The following is a 21,815-nucleotide window of genomic DNA, read 5'->3' on the forward strand; positions in this document are numbered from 1 at the left end:
TGAGCTCCAGGAAAATCCCAAACTTCAATTTACAGAAAAGGAAATTGAGGCGTACAGAGGATAAGGAACTTGACCAAATGAGAAAGAATCAGAACTGAAAAAACCCAAAGGCTGCTTTGATCCAGGTCTTTCTCTGCTATACACAGCCTTTTCTTTGATCATCCAGGGCATTTAGCAGAGTAAGTACCTCACAAATACTTCTGATGTGTTTTTATTTGATTGATGAACTGTAATAGATATTATGCAGCTAGAAGAAGTGAAGAAGAAAGGATTTGAAAAACTGCAAAGTATGGACCATTACGTGGTGTAAACAAACCAGCATACAGCGTTGCCCAGGGGTTGGTGAGCTCAAGAAGAGCCCCCGGGAGAAGGGAAGTTTTGAGATAGCCTCACGGGTGCTTAGTCACAGTTTACATGCAGCCTCCCATTTTTCTGTCGGGAAAAGCTCTCTCTTCTTCTCCCTCCCCATCTTTCCCCTGCCCCCCGAGAGAGACTGTCTCCATGTTAAGGGAAGAGTATACCACGTGCTCATGGCTTGGGCAGGTTTGTTTGCAGCTCTGAGAGGCTTGAGGCTGTCACCCAGTCTAAACAGGGCCCAAGCCCAAGGGTTCATAGCCCAGGTGACAGGACTGGTGATAGAAAAAACTCTTTTAACAGGTGACCATTCTTTCCTATCCACAGACCCAGAGTGCCTGTACAGTTAAGGGCCTCTAGTAAAGAGTTTTTAAAAGGCAGATCTGTGTGTATAAAAATAATACGTCAGACTTATTGACTATGCGCCCTGTCAGCCACTTCGACGGGTGCTTGATGTCATCATCTCAGTCCTTATGATCAGCCTCTAAGCTGATTAACGGACAAGACAGGATGGCTCAGAGCTGTATCCCCGCAGTACACGGCACAGCTATGGCTCGCTCCTGCTCTGCCTGACTCCAAAACACTCGTGCCTCTCACAGTGCCATGTCGCCTGACCACATGCCTTCTGTGGAGAATTCAAGAAAACAGACCAGTTAGGGAAGCAAAGTGTCGCACAGTCCCACTACCTCAAAGCAACCATTCTTCTTTAATTGAAATATAGGTGATGTATAATACATGTAGGTTACAGGGGTGCAGTATATGGTGACTCAGGTTTTCAAGGTTGTCCTCCATTTGCAGTTGTAAAATATTGGCTACATTCCCCCATGTTGTACAAAATATCCCTGCAGCTTGTTTTGTTTTCTGTTGTTGCACTGGGCTTTGTTGCTGCATGTGGGCTTTCTTTAGTTGGGGCGAGTAACAGCTACTCTCTAGTGGCGTGTGGGCTTCTCATTGCTGTGGGTTCTCTTGTTGCAGAGCTCAGGTTCTAGAATGCAGGCTCAGTAGCTGTGGAACACGGGCTTAGTTGTCCCTCGGCATGTGGGATCTTCCCAGACCAGGGATCGAACCCCTGTCCCCTGCATTGCGAGGCTGATTCTTAACCACCAGACCACCAGGAAAGCTCCTGCAGCTTATTTCAAACCTTCCAGTTCATACCTCTTAGTGCCTTACCCTTTTCTCCTTCCCTGGCCCCACGGGCAACCACTTGTTCTTTATGTCTGTGAGCTTGCTTCTTTTTTGTTATATTCACTGGTTAAAACAAGCATTCCTGTTTTTTCCCCAGTTTTGTATCTACCTGTCCACAGGACTTTTTCTTGATGGAATTGGGGTCATAGGGAAGAATCTTTTGTATTCTATTACAAGTTAATCCCTAAAGGGATGTCGCATATAAGCCTAAATTATACTCAGTGGCCCCTCTTTGGGAACTCTGCCTCCCAGCTAATGAGCCTTAAGCTAAAATACCTTTGTTTAGCTCACAGGAAATATCCTGACCAGGCCTACCCATGAATGACTGCAGGGAGGAAGACATGAACACATCCCCTCTGGAGGCTGACCGGAACCAAGAAATGTTTGACTTTATTGCCTCCCTTTTTAGTATAAAAGAAGCCTGAATTCTAACTCAGGCAAGATGGTTCTTTGGGACATGAGTCCACCATCATCTCGGTTTGCTGTCTTCTCAAATAAAGTCGCTGTTCCCTGCCCCAGCAGTGGTCTCTTGACTTATTGGACTGTTGTGTGACAAGCAGTGTGAGCCTGAACTCAATGAGGGTATTGGTTCACGGCCAGCCCCTTTTTCATTTCTTAAGCATAAACATTTTTCCAGTTTGCTAAAAATGCTAAACATAATTTGCAATGGCTTTTAAACATTCCATTCCCTGTGTTATTCTTTCTTGGTTGCCATCATAAAGCCTACAGCTCTAATTCAGCAACTTCTTTGGGCTTATTCTCAACCTGCTTCCTTGAAACTGAGGGCTGGGGAGATACGTGTGCCATTTAGATCTGATATTAATTAATTAAAGAGGACATGGGTGGTTTTTTTTTTTTTTTTAAACCAGAGGCCCTGTTTTTATTACTTTTTTTCCCGTGACGAAGATAAGACGATGCCCTGCCTATAAAACTCAATCCGAAATCTGGATTTTTTTTCTTTTGCCAGAAAAGACAAGCTCCTCTGAAGTGAGAAGCCGCCCTTAGCCGTGAGTCCTGTGTAAGATCACTAATGATTACCTGACATTTCTGCGTCACCAGCAGGTCCTCAGGTGAGAAGACTCTATTGCCTGTCTTCTCACACTCCCTCCTGGCATCAGGTGAAAGTTTCAAGATCGAATTACAGGTACTTAGTCACAGTCTGCATGCAACCTCCTGTCTTAATATTGGTTAGAGGCTCCCTCTACTGCTCCCCCGGCACCCCCCGCCACACACACTCCAGGAGGGACTGTCTCCATGTTTGTCTTGAGAATTACTGATGAGAGACCGGCATGTTGGCAAAGCCTTGTTTACCAGCTGTGGATCAGCGTTGAACAGGGGTCACACAGGTCCCTTGGGGAGGAGCCTCACGTGACCCTTTTTATCCTGGATGTTTTCACGTGAGCATGGCTTCGAGTGAGGTAACTTGGTAAAAAGATGGTTTTCTAGAAGTCTGAATTTCTGAATAATTCATTTCAGTGCCTGTGTCAGCTAGGCTGATTATTTTGCATAAAAGGACAAAGTTTTGAAGCATGTAAAGCCATTATCTCAGTGTGAGAGGCTCCATGGACCAGTACTGTGTGCTCTAGGCTGATAGCCACAACCATCCTTTTGGGAAAAGACAGTTACTGGTGATTTAGATGACACTATAATGGCTAATTGAGAGCCTCTGTCCAAGAATGCCAGTCTATGGATGCGGGCATCTCTGCTCTAACATCTTCATAAGCCCTTGGCCGAATGGGAATAGTAAGGACAGCAGGATAAGTTGTGCTTAGAACCAAACACATTCAATGTAATGGATCATCTCACATTCTGGAATCATGTACCTTTGGCTTTCTTTATGTTTAATTGGCCTTTAAAAAAAATGAAAGGCTTCTTTTGTGCTGGGCACAAAGTAGGTATCAGTAAGTATTTGTTGAGTGAATAAATGAATAAAATGATGGTAACAGTAAATAATTATGTTTAATGTTTTGCCCTCCAGTCTTTACTTGGCAAAATAAAAGCTGACTGTTCAGTGAAATATCCAGGGACCTTTGACTTAGAAGATGCCTGGTTTGAATTAGAGCTTTATAGATGGAATCGATTCATGCTTTGTTTATTCATTAAACGATTACTGAGCCTGAACCCTATGCCAGGCGCTGTGTTCCTTCTCTTAAGAAAATGTAATTATTTAGTATAGGAGAAAGCGTCGCTGGTCTGGGGAGTTGCATGAAAGGAGCCGATAGGAAGTTGGGACTCGTGCCAGGAGAGCTTTTAGCCCCTGGGGAGGGTGCCAGGGCTTTCTGCCCTTTGCTCCTAAGCCCCTTTCCATGAGTGTTTTTTGTATCATGACTGACATCAGCCACTGGCTGTTTTCCTTGCAGGCTTTGTGCAAGTTTGCAAACATGTTCACCGTTTCTCAGACCTCGAGAGCTTGGTTCATCGACAGAGCCCGTCAGGCTCGAGAGGAAAGGCTGGTGCAGAAGGAACGAGAACGGGCAGCTGTGGAGATTCAGGCCCACATACGGAGCTTTCTCTGTCGGCGTCGGCTGCAAAGAGAAATCAGGTGGGGGGCAGGAATCCTCAGCACATTTTTTTGTTTTTTAATGTTGTTTTCTGCAGCTTAAAAAAATATATTCGTTTTGGCCATGCCGGTCTTTGTTGCTGCACGCCAGCTTTTCTCTGGTTGTGGCGAGCGGGAGCTGCCCTCCCATTGTGATGAGACGGCCTCTTCTGGTGGTGCCTTCTCCTGTTACAGAGGACGGACTGCAGGCACATGGGCTTCAGTGGTGCAGCTTGCAGCCTCCAGAGTGTGGGCTCAGTACTTAGGGCACAGGGGCTTAGTTACTCTGGGGCATGTGGGGTCGTCTTACACCAGCGACTGAACCCGTGTCCCCTGTGTTGGCAGGCAGATTGCTAACCACTGGGCCACCAGGGAAGTCCCAGCACGTTCACTTTTATTCCCAATAAATAGGGGGGAAAAGAACCAGTTGGTATTTTCTTAGAGTTCTTGAATAGCCTTCTAGCTGCTATGAGCTCCTAACTAAAAAAATCTTTGTTTTTTACCCTTCCCTCCCTAGGAGAGAGATTGATGAGTTTTTTAAAGCAGAAGACTCTGGGTCCAGTAAAAGAAGCGCACTTTGTATTTTTAAGATTGCCAGGAAACTGCTGTTCTTGTTCAGAATTAAAGAGGATAATGAGGTAAAATAACAGCAAACACACGTCATGCTTCCTATGCGTCAGATCCTTTTATAAGTATTTGATAAATATTAACTCGTGTTCCTTACAGCAGCTCTGTGAGTCAGGTTGTGTTACCCCCAGGTCCTGCCCCTTTTGTTTTCTTGGAAGCTGTTTTGTAGGGATTATACCCAGTGCTGAGAATCATCATCATTTTTTTTTTCAATAAAGAAATTTGGGGGATTTTTTTTGCTTGTTTGTTTATTTTTTACCATTTATTTATTTGGCCATGTGGCATGTGGGATCTTATTTCCCTGACCAGGGATCAAACCTGTGCCCCCTGCAGTGAAAGCACAGAGTCTCAACCACAGGATGGCCAGGGAAGGCCCTCATCACGATTGATTTCATGGTAACTCCTGTAAGCAGTTGTCCTCAGATGTGTATAGAAGCCAGACAGGTCAGCAGATGAGTGAGAGAAGCTGTTCATGAGTTACAGCACAGTACAGATCATAATTCATGGTAACTGACAGATGGTGGTGAGGGCATCGGAGGGAGAGGTAGGCTGTGCCATGACCAACCAAAGGAGCAGCCATCCCTTGGCTCCAGCCGTTGGGAGACTGATACTCTGGTATTTTTTAAAGAGATGCTAGAGATCTTTGCTACTGTTTTCTAATTTGAAAAAAAGTGAAACTCACTCATGTCCAACTCTTTGCGACCCCATGGACTATAGGCCACAAAGCTCCTCTGCCCATGGGATTTCCCAGGCAAGAATACTGGAGTGGGTTGCCATTCCCTTCTCCAGGGGCTTTTCCTGACCCCAGGAATCAAACCCAAGTCTCCTGCCTTGGCAGATGGATTCTTTACTGTCTGAGCCACCAGGGAAGCCTGGTTGGCAGCTAATTTGAAATTTCTTCTAAAATCCTGCACACCAAACAAACCATGCTAGTTGTACCTTTGGAGTTAGAACCATCAGCCTAGAAAGTAGGGTTCCAAGGAAGGAGCTAGTTATCTGTGACAGTTGTAAGGATACCACTGGGGAGTCCTCTGTGTTCCCAGGGTCAGGCATCCATCGCAGCTAAGCGTCTCGTTGCACCAGACCCTCTTCTGGGTACTGGGGTTCCCGAAAGAAACAGAATGGGTGCCATAGCCCAGCAGAGGGGAGAGGAGGACACTGGCACTGAGCCCAGTCACTCAGGTGGGGACAGTCGGTGGGGAGGGAAGGGCTCCCCAGTGAGCAGAGGAGGAGACCGCAACTTAGCGTGGCCGGGGGCCGCCGGGGCCGCACCGCTTCTAAGGGTGGACCCAGGGTTGGCAGAGCCAGAGTGTGACCCGGGCTCCAGTTTCCACTTTTCTTGCTTTTGCGTTTCAAGATACAAGTGATGATATGACAGCTTGTGAGGCAAAAGTCCGCATGCATGGCGCTTACAAAACGGCAAATGGCTGAGCACGGTTGAGGAGAAACAGCTGCTGGTCTGCGGGACTCCAGGCCCAGTTTGCCAGGCTGATCTTGTTTTCCAAAAGGACCCCTACTCTAGAACACACCCAGGGCTCCTCCTGCCTGCAGGCCACCCGTTGGAGAACCTTTCCTCAATCTTTCTGATATCCTCGGTCTCCACATCTACCAGTTGGAATTAAATAGGGTCTCCACATCTGCCAGTTGGAATTAAATAGGGTCCCCACGTGAGTCATTTGGCATGCCACACCAAGGGAACATGTGAGGCTGCCTGATGTCTCTGTTCATTGTGGGAATGTATAACCCCCATTATGCCTCTCTGCAGAGATTTGAGAAGTTGTGTCGCTGTATCCTGAGCAGCATGGAAGCTGAGAATGAACCCAAGGTGAGTGGGGTTGGTAGGGGGGTGCCAAAAAGTCTCCCACCACCCCACAAGCCGGCCTGCTTGGCTCTGAAAGTTCCCCTTGAATGTTCTGACTATTGTGTATGGGTCTGCTTATGTTCATGTGGGTGTGCGCATGTGCTAAGTTGCTTCGGTCGTGTTTGACTCTGCGATCCTATGGACTGTAGCCCACCAGGCTCCTCTGTCCATGGGATTCTCCAGGCAAGAATACTGGAGTGGGTTGGCATATGTTCACATCCACACGCAAATAAGTAATGGATCAGAAATACTAACAAAGTACAGTTGATTTCCTCAGTCTCTGCGTTATCCAAGAAGCTGTGTTTAGCCCTTGCCTCTTACTCAGGACGGCAAATCCCCTTACCAGGCTGTTTACCTTTGAGTTTAGTGTTAAAATGAGTCCTGTTGTTGTTTAGTCCCTCAGTCGTGTCTGACTCTTTTGCAACCCTATGGACTATAGTCTGCCAGGCTCTTCTGTCCATGGGATTTCCCAGGCAAGAATACTGCAGTGGGTTGCCATTGCCTTCTCCAGGGCATCTTCCAACCCAGCAATTGAACCAGTGTCTCCTGTATGGGCGGGTGGATTCTTTACTGTTGAGCCACCAGGGAAGCCCAGAAGAAATCCTACTCGCTGCTTATTTATCCATTCATCCCCCACCTCGTCTGACTCTAGACCTGGCTGTTTGATCCCATTCCAGTCTCTGAAATATATGTCATTTAATCGTGTAACTGGCCATTACGTTCCTCTTTTTTTCCTGCCTGCAGGTGTGGTACGTGTCCCTGGCTCTTTCCAAGGATCTCACTCTCCTATGGATTAAACAGATCAAAGACATCCTGTGGTATTGCTGTGAGTTTCTTGAGCAGCTCAAGGTAAAAAATAAAAACAAGACTGTAAGCCTGTCCTTTGCACGTGCGGGCTGCAGGGTGTGCTTTCGGAGTCCTCGTGACTCACTCATAGATGTTACTACCTGTGTGATCTCCCAGCTGGAGTCTAGTAATGAATTACTGGAGCCCTGTCCCTGGAGAGAGTGAGTAAGATGCTGTTATCAGCCTGAGCGCCTTTTTCATGCACAAAGTTTTGAATATTGACCTGGTCTCACCACAGTCTTGATGCCAGGAATCTGTTGTTTTCCCTTCTGTCCTTTTGATGTAGTGGATACTCTAGAGTTGACATTGTCATGTGAGTCAGGCCCCTGTGACCAGTGCAGACATCCGACATGAGTGCAGCTGGTAATACACACGAGCTACGGAAGGAAGAGGACATCTTGTTGTAGAGTCTTTCTGTAAGAGGCAGCTGGGGATGATGAGCCAGGGGCTGCTGGAGTTGCCATCTCTTCACTGCTGTCCTCTGTGCTCCCTTTGGGAATCCCCTCGGCCTCTCCTGCTGTAATCACGGTGGCCAGTGGTTCTGGGCCTTACGTCCTTACTGTGTCCTGACCAAAGGGAAAAGGGAGGGCTCCCCTCCACCCACCAGTTCAGAGATCTGGGCGGACTCGTAAAGGTCCAGTGGGATCCTGGCCTCAACCCTGCCCTGGGCACGGTGGCAAGACAGATGGAGTGCCGCCCTCAGCCCCGCCTGGTCCAGTGCCCTCCCTTGTGTTTCAGGAAGGCGGGCAGGGTGTGTGTGTGTGCCAACAGCGGCCATTTCCACTTCGCTCGTGTGGAGGCTAGACGTTTCAGGGGCAGAGGCTTGGCGTGGACCCTGCTGGTGACTGAGTTATGGAGCAAATGTTGCCAGAGCCCCCAGTGATCCATTCCCAGACGTCTCTCTGAAGGCGCTCGCGAATGGCTCTCTCAGCCTTGACCCAGGAGAAAGCATAAATTATAGTCATCATCATAGGAATAGCCAGTATTACCTAGTGTGATCTGTGTGCCAGGTGCTCTTCCTAGTGCTTTATATACATTAATCCATTTGTGTCTCATAACAACCCAATGGAAGAAGCAGTGTTACTGTCTCCAGTCAACAGGGGAGGAAGTACAGAGAGGTTAGGAAACTTGCCCAAGATCACACAGCTAGTAAGTGGTAAAGCCAGAAGTCTGCGCTCACTGTCCTTGTTCTGTTCGATTGCATTTCTTCTCTGTGGCTGCAGTGTACACGCACACATGTGTTAAGTACTAAACGCGTACATGTAAGCAAGCCAGCGCTGGTCATCTTGTTTTCTAAGAATTCTCAATTCACCAGTCTTAAGAGTCTTTCAGGTTCTGTGGTCAAGCCCTCATGTGCCAAAATCCCCATCATTTAACTCCTGAAGCAGTGACTCCTCGAGAGAAAAAGAATAAAAGCTTAGAATCCCGACTCGTTTGTCTGCAGTCAGAAACGTTGTAAATGGATTGTTTTGCTGCCTTGGGCTGGAGGGCGCATGTCTCAGTCTCACTCTGTTGTTTATAGCCGGAAATTTTGCAAGACTCCAAACTCATCACCCTGTACCTCACGATGCTTGTCACCTTCACGGACACGTCAACGTGGAAAATTCTCCGGGGAAAAGGTCGGTGAGACTCACTTCAAAGTCTTCCCCAAGTCGCATTTCCATAGAGAGTTTGGGAGTTTGGGGGACCTTTTCAAGAAGTGTTTTTGCCGCCATGAGCCTCAGGGAGGGGCCTGGAACCACACGCATGGAGATGGCCTTGGCGTGTCCCATCCCGCTGCCCCACGGTGTCTAGAACACGCTCAGTATCAAGAGAAGGCACGGTCCCTCTGAGCTCACTTGTTAACAGCGCCCAGAGCATCACAGCCTCCAGGCGATCATATTCACTTAAGCCTCGTCGCTTCACATGGAGGATGTTCAGCAGCAAATAATTCTATTTTAGGGACTTCTCTGGTGGTCCAGTGGTTAAGACTCCATGCTTCCAATGCTGGGGTCGTGGGTTCTCTGGAGAACTAAGATCCTGCATGCTGTACAACGCAGCCTAAAAACACTAAAAGCTCATAAGATAATTCTGCTTTGCCCATAAAACTGCCTCTGTACCTGAATCCTAAACTCAGCTTCACGTGTTTTATACATTCATGTCGTTCATCCATTCATCATAGCGTACTCTGTGCAAGGTGCTGAGCAGGCACCAGAGTTGTGGGAAAGGTCACTGTCCTCCAGGGGCTTTAGGGCTGAACTCTGTGCGCCCACCCCTCCTCAACACACTTGAGTCTGGGGGCCGGAGAGGAGACAGATGTTAGAGAGAGTATGGGGCTTCCCTGGTGGCTCAATAGTAAAGAATCCACCTGCCGGTGCAGGAGATCTGAGTTTGATCCCTGGGTCGGGAAGATCTCTTGGAGAAGGAAGTGGCAACCCACTCCAGTATTCTTGCCTGGAGAATCCCCTGGACAGAGGAGCCCTGTGGACTGCAGTCCATGAGGTTGTAAGAGTCAGACGTGACTTAGTGAGTGAACGACAACGTGTACATATATATATATTTATATGAATATGTGTGACTGTATGAGTGATGTATGTGAGTGTGTACAGGTCACGACACCAGTGTGGCAGGTGGCGCTTGGAAGGAGGAGCCCAGGAGAAGCGAGGTGCAGTGGGGTGAGAGGCCCTGCCTTGTGTGGGGCTCAGGCTTTCCTGAAGAAGCGGTGTCTGAGCTGAGAGCTGGAGGGAGAGGTAGGGTGCGCAGAGGACGGACAGAACTTTGAAGCAGAGGAAACTGTTGTGCCAAGGCTGCAGGCCAGGAAGGAGGGATTCTCTGGGGCCTGATCCTGGACTCTGGGTGGGGGGGGGTCGGGGAAGAAGCATTTAAAACGTGTTGTGTTTTGGGCCCTGCCAGGGACCTTGTGTCCCAGTGGGAAGCGGAGGTTGCCGCAGTGGGTACAAAGTGCCAGGCCCTCGGAGGGACGTAGAAAAGGTGCTGCAGGAGCTTGGAGGCCGAGGACGGTGCTTCTGGGAACCGATAGGACCCTTCTCTTAAGAGGTGACCCTTGAACCAGGCCTTGCAGGAGGGAGAATCCTGAAAATACCGCATCTCTTCTGATACCAGGCCCAAGGGGAGCAGGAAGGCAAGCCAGAGGAGCTCTGGTTTCCTTACGGCCCGGAGCCTGGGGACATAAACAGTTCACGTGACGGTCAGAGGTTAGTTTTTTTTTTTTTTTTTCTTTCTCAGACTTTTTTCCTTCATTCAGGTGAGAGTCTTCGACCAGCCCTGAACCACATCTGTGCAAACATAATGGGCCATCTCAACCAGCGTGGATTCTACCCTGTTCTGCAGGTCTGTGACTTCATTCTTGACGTGTGGCTTCATTCTCCAATACCTCAACTTGGGTTTTACCTCTGGTTTTGGCATATCTGCCACCCGCCTCAGAGCAGTAGTTTGTGCAGGAAGGGCTTACAGCCCAGCGCCCTCTCCGCCCTCCCCCGCCTCAGGGTTTGTGTAAAAAGGGGACAGTGGCTGGGATCCCTTTGTTGTGTTTACCTGTTAGTTGTAAGGACAGTCCAGTCACTTGAAGCTTGAGCTCGGGCAGGAGGCCTCAGGACGCGCCCCGTCAGGCTCCTTCTTGGTCAGCGCCTAGGACTGTCTTTCTCGTCCCACGTCCTCCAGCAGCCTTTGGTCCACCCTGCGTGTTATCAGGCCAGTTCGCATATCCAGGGAATTGTCAGAAATCTGTCTCATCAGTGTTTAAAAGTACTTTGGAATTCCGGAGTTTGAGAAGTGACGTGGATTGAGTCCATCCTTCCACCTGGGGCTGCGGTGGGCTCTCATCTAGTTGGGTTTCCTTTTCTCCTCATGACAGCCCTGCGAAGCGCCATGGCGGCCCAGGGTGGATTCTCCACAGCTCCTCTCAGTGGCAGCTTCTGCTTCACACCCTAACTCCGAAATGCTTCTAAAATAGTTGCGATCTTAAATCTGGTATTCTTTCTATCAGCTGTTAATTTTTTTTAGCTATTATTCTTAAAAACTTAGGTGTAATACTTAAAGTAGAGTGGGACAACGGACCTCCATACCCATTAGTTTTCTTTCATTTTTTTAGAAACATCCTAATACGTTTTTTTTTTAATCTGAAGCACTCTTTGTACCTTTTTTACGTACACGTGAATATAAAGTTGGCATCACCCCGACCAGTTACGATGTTCTTTTCAGATCCTGCTAACCCGTGGCCTGGCGAGACCCCGGCCTTGTCTATCCAAAGGCACTTTAACGGCCGCCTTTTCCCTAGCGATGCGGTAAGTAGGGAGCTGTAGCTGAGGGGCTGGTGTGCTTCTGAAGGCACCTTCTCTTGCAGACTCCTTCTGAAGAAGGCCAGCTAGCGAGTGTTTTCAGATCTTCTGTCACAGCTGCTCTGCCACTGTAGCCAGGCAGCCACAGATGGAGATGGCTGTGTGTTCCCAAGAAACTCTATTTACAAAAATCAGCAGTGGGCAGATTTTGACCTGTGGGCAACAGTTTGCCAAGCTGGTCTAGAAACCATTAGCCACATGGGACTCTTTCAAATGGAAATGTATTAAAATTAAATACAATTAAGAATTCAGTTCCTTGATTTCATTAGCCACATTTCAGGTGGCTCAGAGACCACAGGTGACTAGTGAAAACCATATTGACAGTACAACTTAAGGAATATTTCCATCATCACAGGAGGTTTGGTTGGACAAGCCTGCTCTATCTGATGAGAACTCTATGTAAAAAGTCAAAAGAAAGGGGAGATTAATGATATATTTTATTTAAACCACTGTATCTAAAATTGCCATCTTTGCATGGAATCAATACTTTTATTTATTCTCATTAAAATTGTTTGCATGCTCTGTCACGTAAGTTGTATCCGACTCTTTGTGACCCCACAGATTGTAACCCGCCAGGCTCCTCTGTCCGTGGGATTTCCCAGGCAGGAATAACTGGAGTAGGTTGCCATTTCCTTCTCCAGGGAATCTTCCCGACCCAGGGATTGAACCTACCTCTCCTGCGATGGCAGACGAGTTCTTTACCCCTGAGCCACAGGAAGCCCTGTTGGTGACTTAGCAGCAAACACACCCGTGTCAGCATCACAGCGCTGGCAGCCCAGGAGCCCCTCTCTGTTTCCTTTCCTGTCACTACTCCCTCCTCCTCTCCCATGTATATAGTTTCTTATCCTGCTCTTTTTAAGTCAATTAAAGAGTGAGGATTCTCTGATGTCAGTAAAACTTCAGTGAATTGATTTTTTCATAGCTTCATCATAAGCCATCACTGATTCAGCCCTTCCCCCAGGGGATGGGCCCATTTCACATCCAGTCTTCCTTGAAGTCCTGTGAAGCATACCTTCAGGGGATTTGGGGGTGTTGGTGGGATTGTTCTTCTGTTCCAGGTTTGCAGTACAGTCCTCTTGAGTGAGGTGATCTGTCTGTGTCTAGCCCCGTGCTTGCTGCACAATTTTCAGACAATCTAATCCGGCCGTTCCTCATCCACATCGTGTCCGTGCCCGCCCTCGTGACTCATCTCAGCACTGTGACCCCCGAGGTCAGTGGGCTCTGCACTCCCGCAATCCCATTTTTGCCTTTGTCCTTAGAATAGAAATTTTAGCCTCTTCTCCTGACGTTTCTCCAAAATCAGTAGCCACCGTAGACATACTCAGGCTGGAAGCCCAAAGAAAAGGGGTCTCATCTTTGTTTTCTCCCTGGTGATGGAGAACATGTTTGGCAGCCAGGGGGTGGTCTGCAGGTGACGGGGTTCACACTCTGGTGGGAAATTCCTCCTGTCAGCCTCCACTTTAACAGTCTGCGATTGTTCGCAGCGCCTCACTGTTTTAGAATCTCATGACATGCTCCGTAAATTCATCGCATTTTTAAGAGATGAAGATCGATGCCGTGATGTGTGTGAAAGCTTGGAAGGATGCCATACGCTTTGTCTCATGGGTGAGTACCCACGGTCAGAATTTGATGGTGTCCTGGGCATGGGCAAAAGCCCAGGGGTTTTGCTTTCCACCATTCTGGAGACCACGAGCTGTTTTTAGTACAAGCTGGAAGTGCTTGCAGTAAAAGGTGAATAGTTAAACTAGATACATAAAATTGAAAGTCACATGGAAAATGTATCAGCATGGCAGACCAGGCGAGTGACCGTAAGTGAATGTTACATTTCAGCCCTTTTGCTTCCTGGCAGCCAGGGAAAAATGGAAACGTGTGAGTTCCTGGAGAATTCTCAGCTCAGGAGAGCAGAGAGCACAATGGGTGGGGCTTAGACCAGAATGGAGTCTAGCATTTATTTTACATTTTCATTTAGATGAGGAAAGGGTTTGTGGATAGGAGAGTTTAAAACAGCAGAATTCTGTTTGCCTCATTAGAGGAAATAGAGGAATTAGAAATTAGAGGGGGAAAAAAGGGTTAGAGGAAATATAAAAAGGTTCTTAGGGCTACATTTTAAAGGAGTCGATGGTAAGAGTAAGACATTAAGTAACTTCAGTGAACACTAAATAACAGTGGTTTTCCAGGACTTTCAGATCTTCTTCAGAAGATCATTCTTTGTGTTGACCCTTGATTTTAGAATACTAGTATAATGAAGTGTTATGCTCACTTAAAAATCTGGCCTTTTGCTTGTTACTTCAAATAATCCTCACATCAAGATAGGGGATCCTTGTTCCAATGTTGCAGAGGAGGAAGCAGACTCGAGAGGTGGGTTGAGGGTCGGCCAGCTCGCCTGCAGCAGAGCCTGGACTGGAGGCCGGATCGGCCTGTTTCTGAGCCCTGACCTGTGCTGCAGCCCCAGCACCACAGGTCCCTCTCCAGGGACTTTATTCCTGCCCATGGACATGGGTGCCTGGGCCCAGGGCAGGGAGCAGGGCTGGGAGGCGAGGAAGCATGTTGGCCCCGGCCCATCGCACTCCACCTTCTCTCTTTGCAGGCAACCTCCTACAGTTGGGCTCCCTCAGCCCCAGGGTGTTAGAGGAGGAGACAGACGGCTTCGTGAGTCTGCTCACCCAGATGCTCTGCTACTGTCAGAAGTACGTGTCCCAGAAGAAGTCCAACCTGACCCACTGGCACCCCGTCCTCGGCTGGTTCTCCCAGTCCGTGGACTACGGGTGAGTCCTGGAGGCAGAGCCCTGCCTGTCTTGTCTCCTTCTCCTGCCTGCCTCCCACCACTGCCCCCGCCTCTCGTCGAGATTGGTGGGCCAGCTATGAAGACGACGGCGCACTAGGCATCAGGCAGCTTTCGTCGACGGGGTGGTGAACAGGATGGAATCAGGATGAAGAGCGAACAGGTCGAGGGTGGCTGGGAGGCGACTGAGACCCATGGGGCCTGGGGAGAGCCGTGGGGCTGCCCCAGCAAAGGAAGCCTGGGTGGAGCACAAGCTGAGGAGGAGATCGGTGCCACTGCACCCGGGCCTCGGCGGCAGTTTGGGGACCCCACACCTCTCTTAGGGTCCTATTTGCCGTGCCGAGGGGCAGTTCCCAGCCACCCCTCCAGATGGCCTCCTGTCAGGTGGGGTTGACATGCCCCCTCTCCTGCTCTCGCCCAGCCTCAACGAGTCCATGCCCTTGATCACCAAGCAGCTGCAGTTCCTGTGGGGGGTGCCTCTTATCCGGGTCTTCTTCAGCGACATCCTGAGCAAGAAGCTGCTGGAGACCCAGGAGCCGGCCCACGCGCCGCCGGCCTCCCCGCAGAACGTGCTGCCCGTGAAGAGTGAGTGGCTCCGCCTGCCCCAAGTCCAGCTCCTCAATGGCCCTGGGTGCCTGGGAGTCCCCTCTGTCACATGACCTCTGTCCTCTCTCTTGAAGATTTGAGATGGCTTAAGTCTAACAGAACAGTGAGAGAAAATCCTTAGGGAGAGAAAACAAGGGCTAGGGAATAACTGTGAACAAAATCAAGGTCGAGTGTCCTGAGCATCCATAGATGGTCCATGAGGGCGGCTGCACTCATTTCTGAGCTTCCATTCGGCTGGAAGTTTCTATTTTTGGCTTTGAATTTCTAATAGCCAGAAATGAGAAGGAATTTATGGACCTTTTCTTATTCTCATTAGTAGAAAGAAGGAGGAGGACTGATTTCTTAAGGGAGGTAGAGCTTTTCTGAGTTTCTAGTCATAAAAGATAACCTCCCCTGTGGAATTCCTAATATAGGGACAGTGGTCACTGGGCAGGCTGCCACCTCAGTGTCCCCCTTGCAGGATCCATGGAAGCGGGTCCCATGGAAAGGTTTCTCATAGCCCATGCTGGTAAAATGAAGGCAGTGCTTCTGGCACATAATTTGGAGGGCTTACCTGCCTGTGGCAGATTGTGGGGTTCAGTGTGGCTTTTCTCCTGCCGCCCAGCGTATTGCAGAGTTCCATGTTGTAGCCATCAGTGAGCACGGGCTTGTACCTTCAGCAGGATATAAATGGGAAGGTGTAAACGAGTGCAACCCCAAACCGAATATGTGTACTTGAAGTTGATGCTGCTACTTGCCTCTGAAAGCACAGCACGTTGGGAATCAGCCAGGCCCCACACTTCTCCCCCCTTCCCCTAGTAGAGTCCTCAGATTTTACCTTTGTGGGTTCTAAAGTTAAGTGGTTACAGTAAAGGAATCCACAAACTGAATCGATACGTTCTGCTTGTTCTGAAGAGTCTCCTATTCTGAAGAGGTCTTTGTGTTCTCCCAAAAACCTGTTGTCACTGCTTTTCTGATTTACCCCAAAGAGAGGATTCGAATCACAGGAGAGCCTCCCTGTCTGGCTCCGGCTGGGAGTTTGGAGCTCTACTGAAACGCCCTTCCCTTTTCTGGGGAGGCGTTGGGCAGATGGCTGAGCTCCTACTCACATGCTCCCTCTCCTCTCGCCGGCAGCTCTCCTAAAGCGAGCGTTTCAGAAGTCAGCGTCAGTCCGCAACATACTGAGGCCCGTCGGGGGCAAGCGTGTGGACTCCACGGAGGCGCAGAAGGTCTGCAGGGTCTGCGTCCTCTACCAGACTTCGCTGGCGACTCTCACCCAGATCCGGCTGCAGGTCCTCACAGGTCCGGGGTCCCAGGGCGGCCTTTGCCCTCGCTCACATCTGCCAGACCAGTTCTCTAAGATGTTGATTCTCTCCTGGCTTCCTTGACTCAGAAATCATGTTGAAGAAGGGTGTCTTTGCTGTTCTTCTTAGAGATTGGCCCACCTCAGCTATAGCTCGAGTTCATCCTAGGCCTAGCACTTCTAGTTTGTTCCTGAGACCTGGCTTTTATTTCCATTATGAAGTACAACTGGCTTTCTAAAAAAGTTAATTTTTTTTTAATGAATAGAAAACTAGAAAAGACAAGAAACAGAGAAAAGAAAATTTAAACCACTCTTAATCCCCCAGTCTGTAGGTAACCATTTGGTCCTGAGTGTGTTATATATGTATTTAGATTGAAATGTATAGTTTTTTTCCCCTTTCTGTTAATCACATTATAAGCATTTTGTCTCAGAATTCTTTAAAACCTCACTTTTTTTAAACTTTTAATTTTGTATTGGGGTATAGCCAATTAACAATGTTGTGTTAGCTTCAGGTGGACAACAAAAGGGACTCAGCCATACATGTACATGTATCCATTCTCCCCGGACTCCCCTCCCATCCAGGCTGCCACTTAACATTGAGCAGAGTTCCCTGTGCTCTACCGTAGGTCCTTGTTGTTAAACTCTCATTTTTATTGGCTGCAGGAGACCTCATTTCATGGATGTGCCCGACATTTTCCTTTTTAGCTGAGCAGGGAAGAAAGTCCCCACTGTGAGCAGAGAATTGGGCATCAGGGCTTGGAAGTTGCAGTGCGAGAATTGTTCGTATGGTTGGTATTGTGAGGACAAAATGTAAGCCTTGAAGCTGCTGACTGCATAAAGGGTCAAGAATTTCTCTGTTGCTTTTTACATTTTTTTGAATCAAATTGCTGCTGCTTCTGTCTTTCACTCTTACCTTGTGTTGTTGTTCAGTCGCTCAGTCGTGTCTGACTCTGTGACCTCATGGACAGGCTTCCCTGTCCTTCACTCTTTCCCAGAGTTTGCTCAGACTCGTGTCCATTGAGTCGGTGATGCCATCCAACCATCTCATCTTCTGTCATCACTTACTTACTCATCTTCAAATATTTATAGAGCCTGTGAGTGTTGGGCATTGAAGACACAAGAGGGAATAAGACAGCCAAGATCTGTGTTCCCAAAAGTGTTGCATTCTAGTAGTGTGAAGACAATAATAAGCAAGAGGTAAATACATTTGCTATAATGAAGGGCGCTGTGACAGTCAGAGTGATGAGAGACGTTGTTGACTTGGACCAGAGCACATTTGGGGCCAGACAGTTGTGTGTTGTGAAGGTGGTCCTATCCATTGGAGGATGTTCAGCTGCCCCTGGCACCTTACCTACAGGGTCCAGTAGCCCCTCTTCCCCACTCATGACAACCATACGTGTCTCCCAGCATTGTCCAGTGCCCCTTCTGGGGCAAATCATTCCTGGTTGAGAATCATTGGGCCAATGGGGATGAAAGTGGGAGGATTATGATGTGTTTTAGAGGTGGAATCGACAGGTCTCACGGGTAGATTGGATCTGGGGAAGTGAGGTGAGATCAAGGGGCATCTAGAGTTCTCTTGGGCTGTGATGAGTTTAGGGTGCCTGCTGGACCCGCAGTGGAGATGCCAAGCCAGCATGCGAATGTGCTGCTCGGGGGTTGAGCAGAGGGGCGGGTGAAAGGCCTGGGGCTGAGGGCCGCTTTCCTGAGTGCAAAGGAGGGGGCACAGATGAACTGGCATCCCAGCACCCAGTGGGAGAGTCCGGGAAGCATACTGAGTCAGATTTTGAGGTTGTAGCCTGTGTCCAATTTTTTAAGATAACCAGAGTAAACAGCCCCCATTGTCCCAGTGAGAGCATCCAAAAGAAGTTTCCTGGGCAAGCAGAGAATACATGATTTTAGGGAATTCCCTGGCAGTCCAGTGGTTAGAACTCAGTGCTTTCATTGCTGGGAACCGGGTCCAGTCCCTGGATGAGGAACTACAAATCCCACAGGTTGTGCCACATGGCTAATTTAAAAAAGATAAACTAAAGTCTGTGTAGTATTCATTCTGTCAGTTTGGCTGTACACAACACTGTACACGAATGATAGAAAGTAACATAGTGGTTTTAAAAATGCTGCAGTTTTCCTGCTCTCAGTCTACAGAAGGTCTCCGTTTGTGCCCCTCACGTTCGTGTATTGGTCCTGGAGCCACATGCTGCCCCTCTGACACGGCTTCCAGACCACGGCGTCCCTGTTTCTGTCCAAGCTGCTCAGGAGGCAGCCGCAGTGAATTGGTACATCATGCTGTAAATGAGTATGTTTGCCCTGTAGAAGTACACCTGTCATCTCTGCAGTGTTAACTACTTATCCCGTTTCTTTCTTTTTTTTAAGCTGAGTTTTAATAGTTGACATGCAGCATTATCTTCGTTTCAAGTGCGCAGCATAATCGTTTGGTATTTGTACACGTTGCGAAATGATCCACACAGGCTAGTTAACATTTGTCACCATACATTGTTAAAAAAATTTTTTTTCTTTTTTTTTTTTCCTGTGATAAGGACTTTCAAGATCCACCCTCTTGGCAGCTTTCAAAACTGCAGTATATATATTGTTAACTGTGGTCCCCATGCTGTACTTTACATCCCCATGGTTTATTTATTTTATAACTTGGAGTATGTCCTTCTTTAAAAATATGTTTTATTTACTTATTTGGCTGTGCCAGGCCTTAGCTGTGGCATGCAGGATCTTTAGTTGTGACACGTGGGATCTAGTTCCCTGACCAGGGATTGACCCAGGGCGCCTGCACTGGGAGCACGGAGTCCTAGCCATGGACCCCCAGGGAAGTTTGTCGTTTTTGATCCTCTTCCCCCATTTTCTTACCTTCCCCCGACCGCCCGCCCCCTTCCCCAGCAACCACTCATCTGTTCTGTGTCTGTTTGTTTTTAGTTCTCACATATAAATGAGATCATACAGTACAGTTGTCCTCAGGGTCCATCCTTGTTGTTACAGGTGGCAAGATGACCGTCCTTTTTTTATGACTGAATAGTATTCCTGTGTGTGTGTGTGTGTGTACACACTGATGGATACTTAGGTTGTGTCCTTACCTTGGCTATTGTAAACAATGCTCCTGTGAACATGGGGATGCATGTGTCTTTCCAAATCAGTGTTTTTGTTTTCTTCCAATGAATGAATATGCAGAAGTAGAATTGTTGGAATCATACGGTAATTGTATTTTCTTTTTTTTTTTGAGGAATCTCCATACTGATTTCCATGATGACTGCACCAATTTACAGTCCCACCAACGGTGCACAAGGGTTCTCTTTTCTCCACATCCTCACCAGCACTGTTAGTTCTTGTCTTTTTGAAGATAGCCGTGCTGACAGGTGTAAGGTGATCTCTTACCGTGGTTTGGTTTGCATTTCCCTGATGACGAGTAACGTTGAGCACCTTGACGTGTGCCTGTTTGTATGTCTTTTCCGGAAAAATGTGCTCAGATCCTCTGACCGCTTTTTAAGCAGATGGCTTGGGGGTTTTTTTGGTGTGTTTCATGAGTTCTTCATATAATTTGGATATTAACCCCTGATCAGGTATATGATTACAAGTATTTTCTTCCATCCCTTAGATTGCCTTTTCATTTTGTGGACGATTCTTTTGCTGTGCAGAAGCTTTTTAGTTTGCTCTAGTCCCACCTGCTGATTTTTATTTTCATTGGCTTTGTTTTTTTCTGAGACCCTTGTCAAGCAACTTATATGATTTCTTCTAGAAGTTTCATGGTTTCAGATCTTATATTCAATTCTTTAATCCATTTTGAGTTTATTTTTGTGTACGGTATAAGATCGTAGTCTAGTTTCATTCTTTCGCCCATGGTGAATTTTTGTATGATGCTTCAAAGTATCTCTGCAGTGGTCGTTCACTGCTTTCCCGTTTCTAAGAGATAGAATAATAGAAGTGGATGAGACAAAGCGCTGCTCAATGTGGATAAGCCTACAAGATATTTTAAAACAGGGATCAGCAGACTATGGCGCATGGGCCAAATCAGCTCACGCTTTTGTAAGTAAAGTTTTGTTGGAACACAGCTACATCCGTTTCTTTACCTATTGCCTGTGGCTGCTTCTGTTCTGCGATAGTAGCGTTGAGTAGTTTTGACGGAGACTGGTCCAGACTAAAAATCTAAAACTGCTCTCTGGCCTTTTCCACAAAAAAATTGCTAATCCCTGAAATAAAACATAAACACTGAGGGGGCGTCCCTGGTGGTCCAGTGGTTAAGACTTCACCTTGCAGTGCAGGGGTGTGGGCTCAGTCCTGGTTGGGCAGCTAAGATCCCAAGTGCCTCATGGCCAAAAAACCGAAACATACAATGGAAGCAGTGTTGTAATAAATTCGTTACTTTTCAAATGGTCCACATCAAAAAATCTTAAAAAAGAAAAACATAAACTTTGAGTCAGGTAAATCTGGGTTCTATTCTTGGGTCTGACACTTACTGGCTGTGTGATTTGGGGCCAATTACTCAATCTCTCTGGGCTTCAGTTCCCTGCCTTATAAAAGGGCAATATGGGTTTCACAAGGTAAAAGGAAGTAGTGCCTGAGTATTCAGAATGGTATCTGATACATAGTAACTAAGCACCCATTGACTCTTAGCTGCTCTTATCATTGTTCTCATGGGCAACATTGTTCTCATGATGCTTTTCTTTGTAATGGCATTTTCTTTCTGTCACACGGATTGATAAGTTTAAGCGTTTTGCTTTCCTGGAGTGGAGGAGAAATAAGGGACCAGGTGGAGCCCCACCTGAAGCTTCGGTTTCTGTCTCCTTTTTCAGGTCTCACTTACCTCGATGACCTGCTGCCCAAACTGTGGGCATTTATCTGTGAGCTGGGGCCCCACGGAGGGCTGAAGCTCTTCTTGGAGTGCCTCAACAATGACACGGAGGAGTCTAAGCAGCTTCTGGCCATGCTGATGCTGTTCTGTGACTGTTCCCGGCACCTCATCACGTAGGTTGACCACTGTGGGGCTGAGTTCCTTTCCCCGAACGTGGAGTGGAGAGACCCAACTACAGTGTCAGCAAGGAAGCCATTGCTGAGGGATTACCTCGAGCATTTGGACCCATCGTTAAAAGGGGCAGACAAGACGTTTAACAAAGTGGGGGGCTTGTAGTAGACAGCATTTGTTAGCTCCCATCCTCTACAGGAGAGCCAGGCCACTACCGCTCGATGTGGGCTTTGGGGGCCCTGGAGCTGGGTTCAGGCCACACCTTGGCTACTTACTCACTGGGCTAAGTAGTTACTCGGAAAAATTCCAGAGCCAGGGTGCAGAAGGTGGCCCAGCCACTGGCTGAGACACCCTGGGCCAGGGAGGAAGGGCCTCCGCCTCTCTGGGCCCGTTTCCTGAGCTCTAGTTGGGAACTCGTAGCGCCTCTTGGCTG

General features: G+C 48.0%; 1 protein-coding gene across 6 annotated transcripts in view; it reads left to right on the plus strand.

Moving 5' to 3' along the window:
- The window catches only part of UBE3B (ubiquitin protein ligase E3B), a 46,426-nt gene that overhangs the window by 1,480 nt on the left and 23,131 nt on the right, over nucleotides 1-21,815 (plus strand). For 2 of the 6 annotated variants that reach the window (XM_027566517.1, XM_027566518.1), the window contains exons 2-16: nucleotides 36-179; nucleotides 2,507-2,683; nucleotides 3,900-4,081; nucleotides 4,596-4,716; nucleotides 6,471-6,530; nucleotides 7,311-7,415; nucleotides 8,935-9,031; nucleotides 10,657-10,742; nucleotides 11,613-11,695; nucleotides 12,854-12,959; nucleotides 13,234-13,354; nucleotides 14,337-14,514; nucleotides 14,953-15,116; nucleotides 16,251-16,418; nucleotides 21,213-21,384. In XM_027566517.1, coding sequence (XP_027422318.1) covers nucleotides 3,921-4,081; nucleotides 4,596-4,716; nucleotides 6,471-6,530; nucleotides 7,311-7,415; nucleotides 8,935-9,031; nucleotides 10,657-10,742; nucleotides 11,613-11,695; nucleotides 12,854-12,959; nucleotides 13,234-13,354; nucleotides 14,337-14,514; nucleotides 14,953-15,116; nucleotides 16,251-16,418; nucleotides 21,213-21,384 — 1,622 coding nt within the window. In that variant the 5' untranslated portion in view covers nucleotides 36-179; nucleotides 2,507-2,683; nucleotides 3,900-3,920. The remainder of the gene's footprint in view (nucleotides 1-35; nucleotides 180-2,506; nucleotides 2,684-3,899; nucleotides 4,082-4,595; nucleotides 4,717-6,470; nucleotides 6,531-7,310; nucleotides 7,416-8,934; nucleotides 9,032-10,656; nucleotides 10,743-11,612; nucleotides 11,696-12,853; nucleotides 12,960-13,233; nucleotides 13,355-14,336; nucleotides 14,515-14,952; nucleotides 15,117-16,250; nucleotides 16,419-21,212; nucleotides 21,385-21,815) is intronic. The other 4 variants (XM_027566514.1, XM_027566515.1, XM_027566520.1 and 1 more) reach the window with 3 other exon arrangements.

The sequence above is a fragment of the Bos indicus x Bos taurus genome, chromosome 17 (genome assembly GCF_003369695.1).
Source record: "Bos indicus x Bos taurus breed Angus x Brahman F1 hybrid chromosome 17, Bos_hybrid_MaternalHap_v2.0, whole genome shotgun sequence".
Lineage (NCBI taxonomy): Eukaryota > Metazoa > Chordata > Mammalia > Artiodactyla > Bovidae > Bos > Bos indicus x Bos taurus.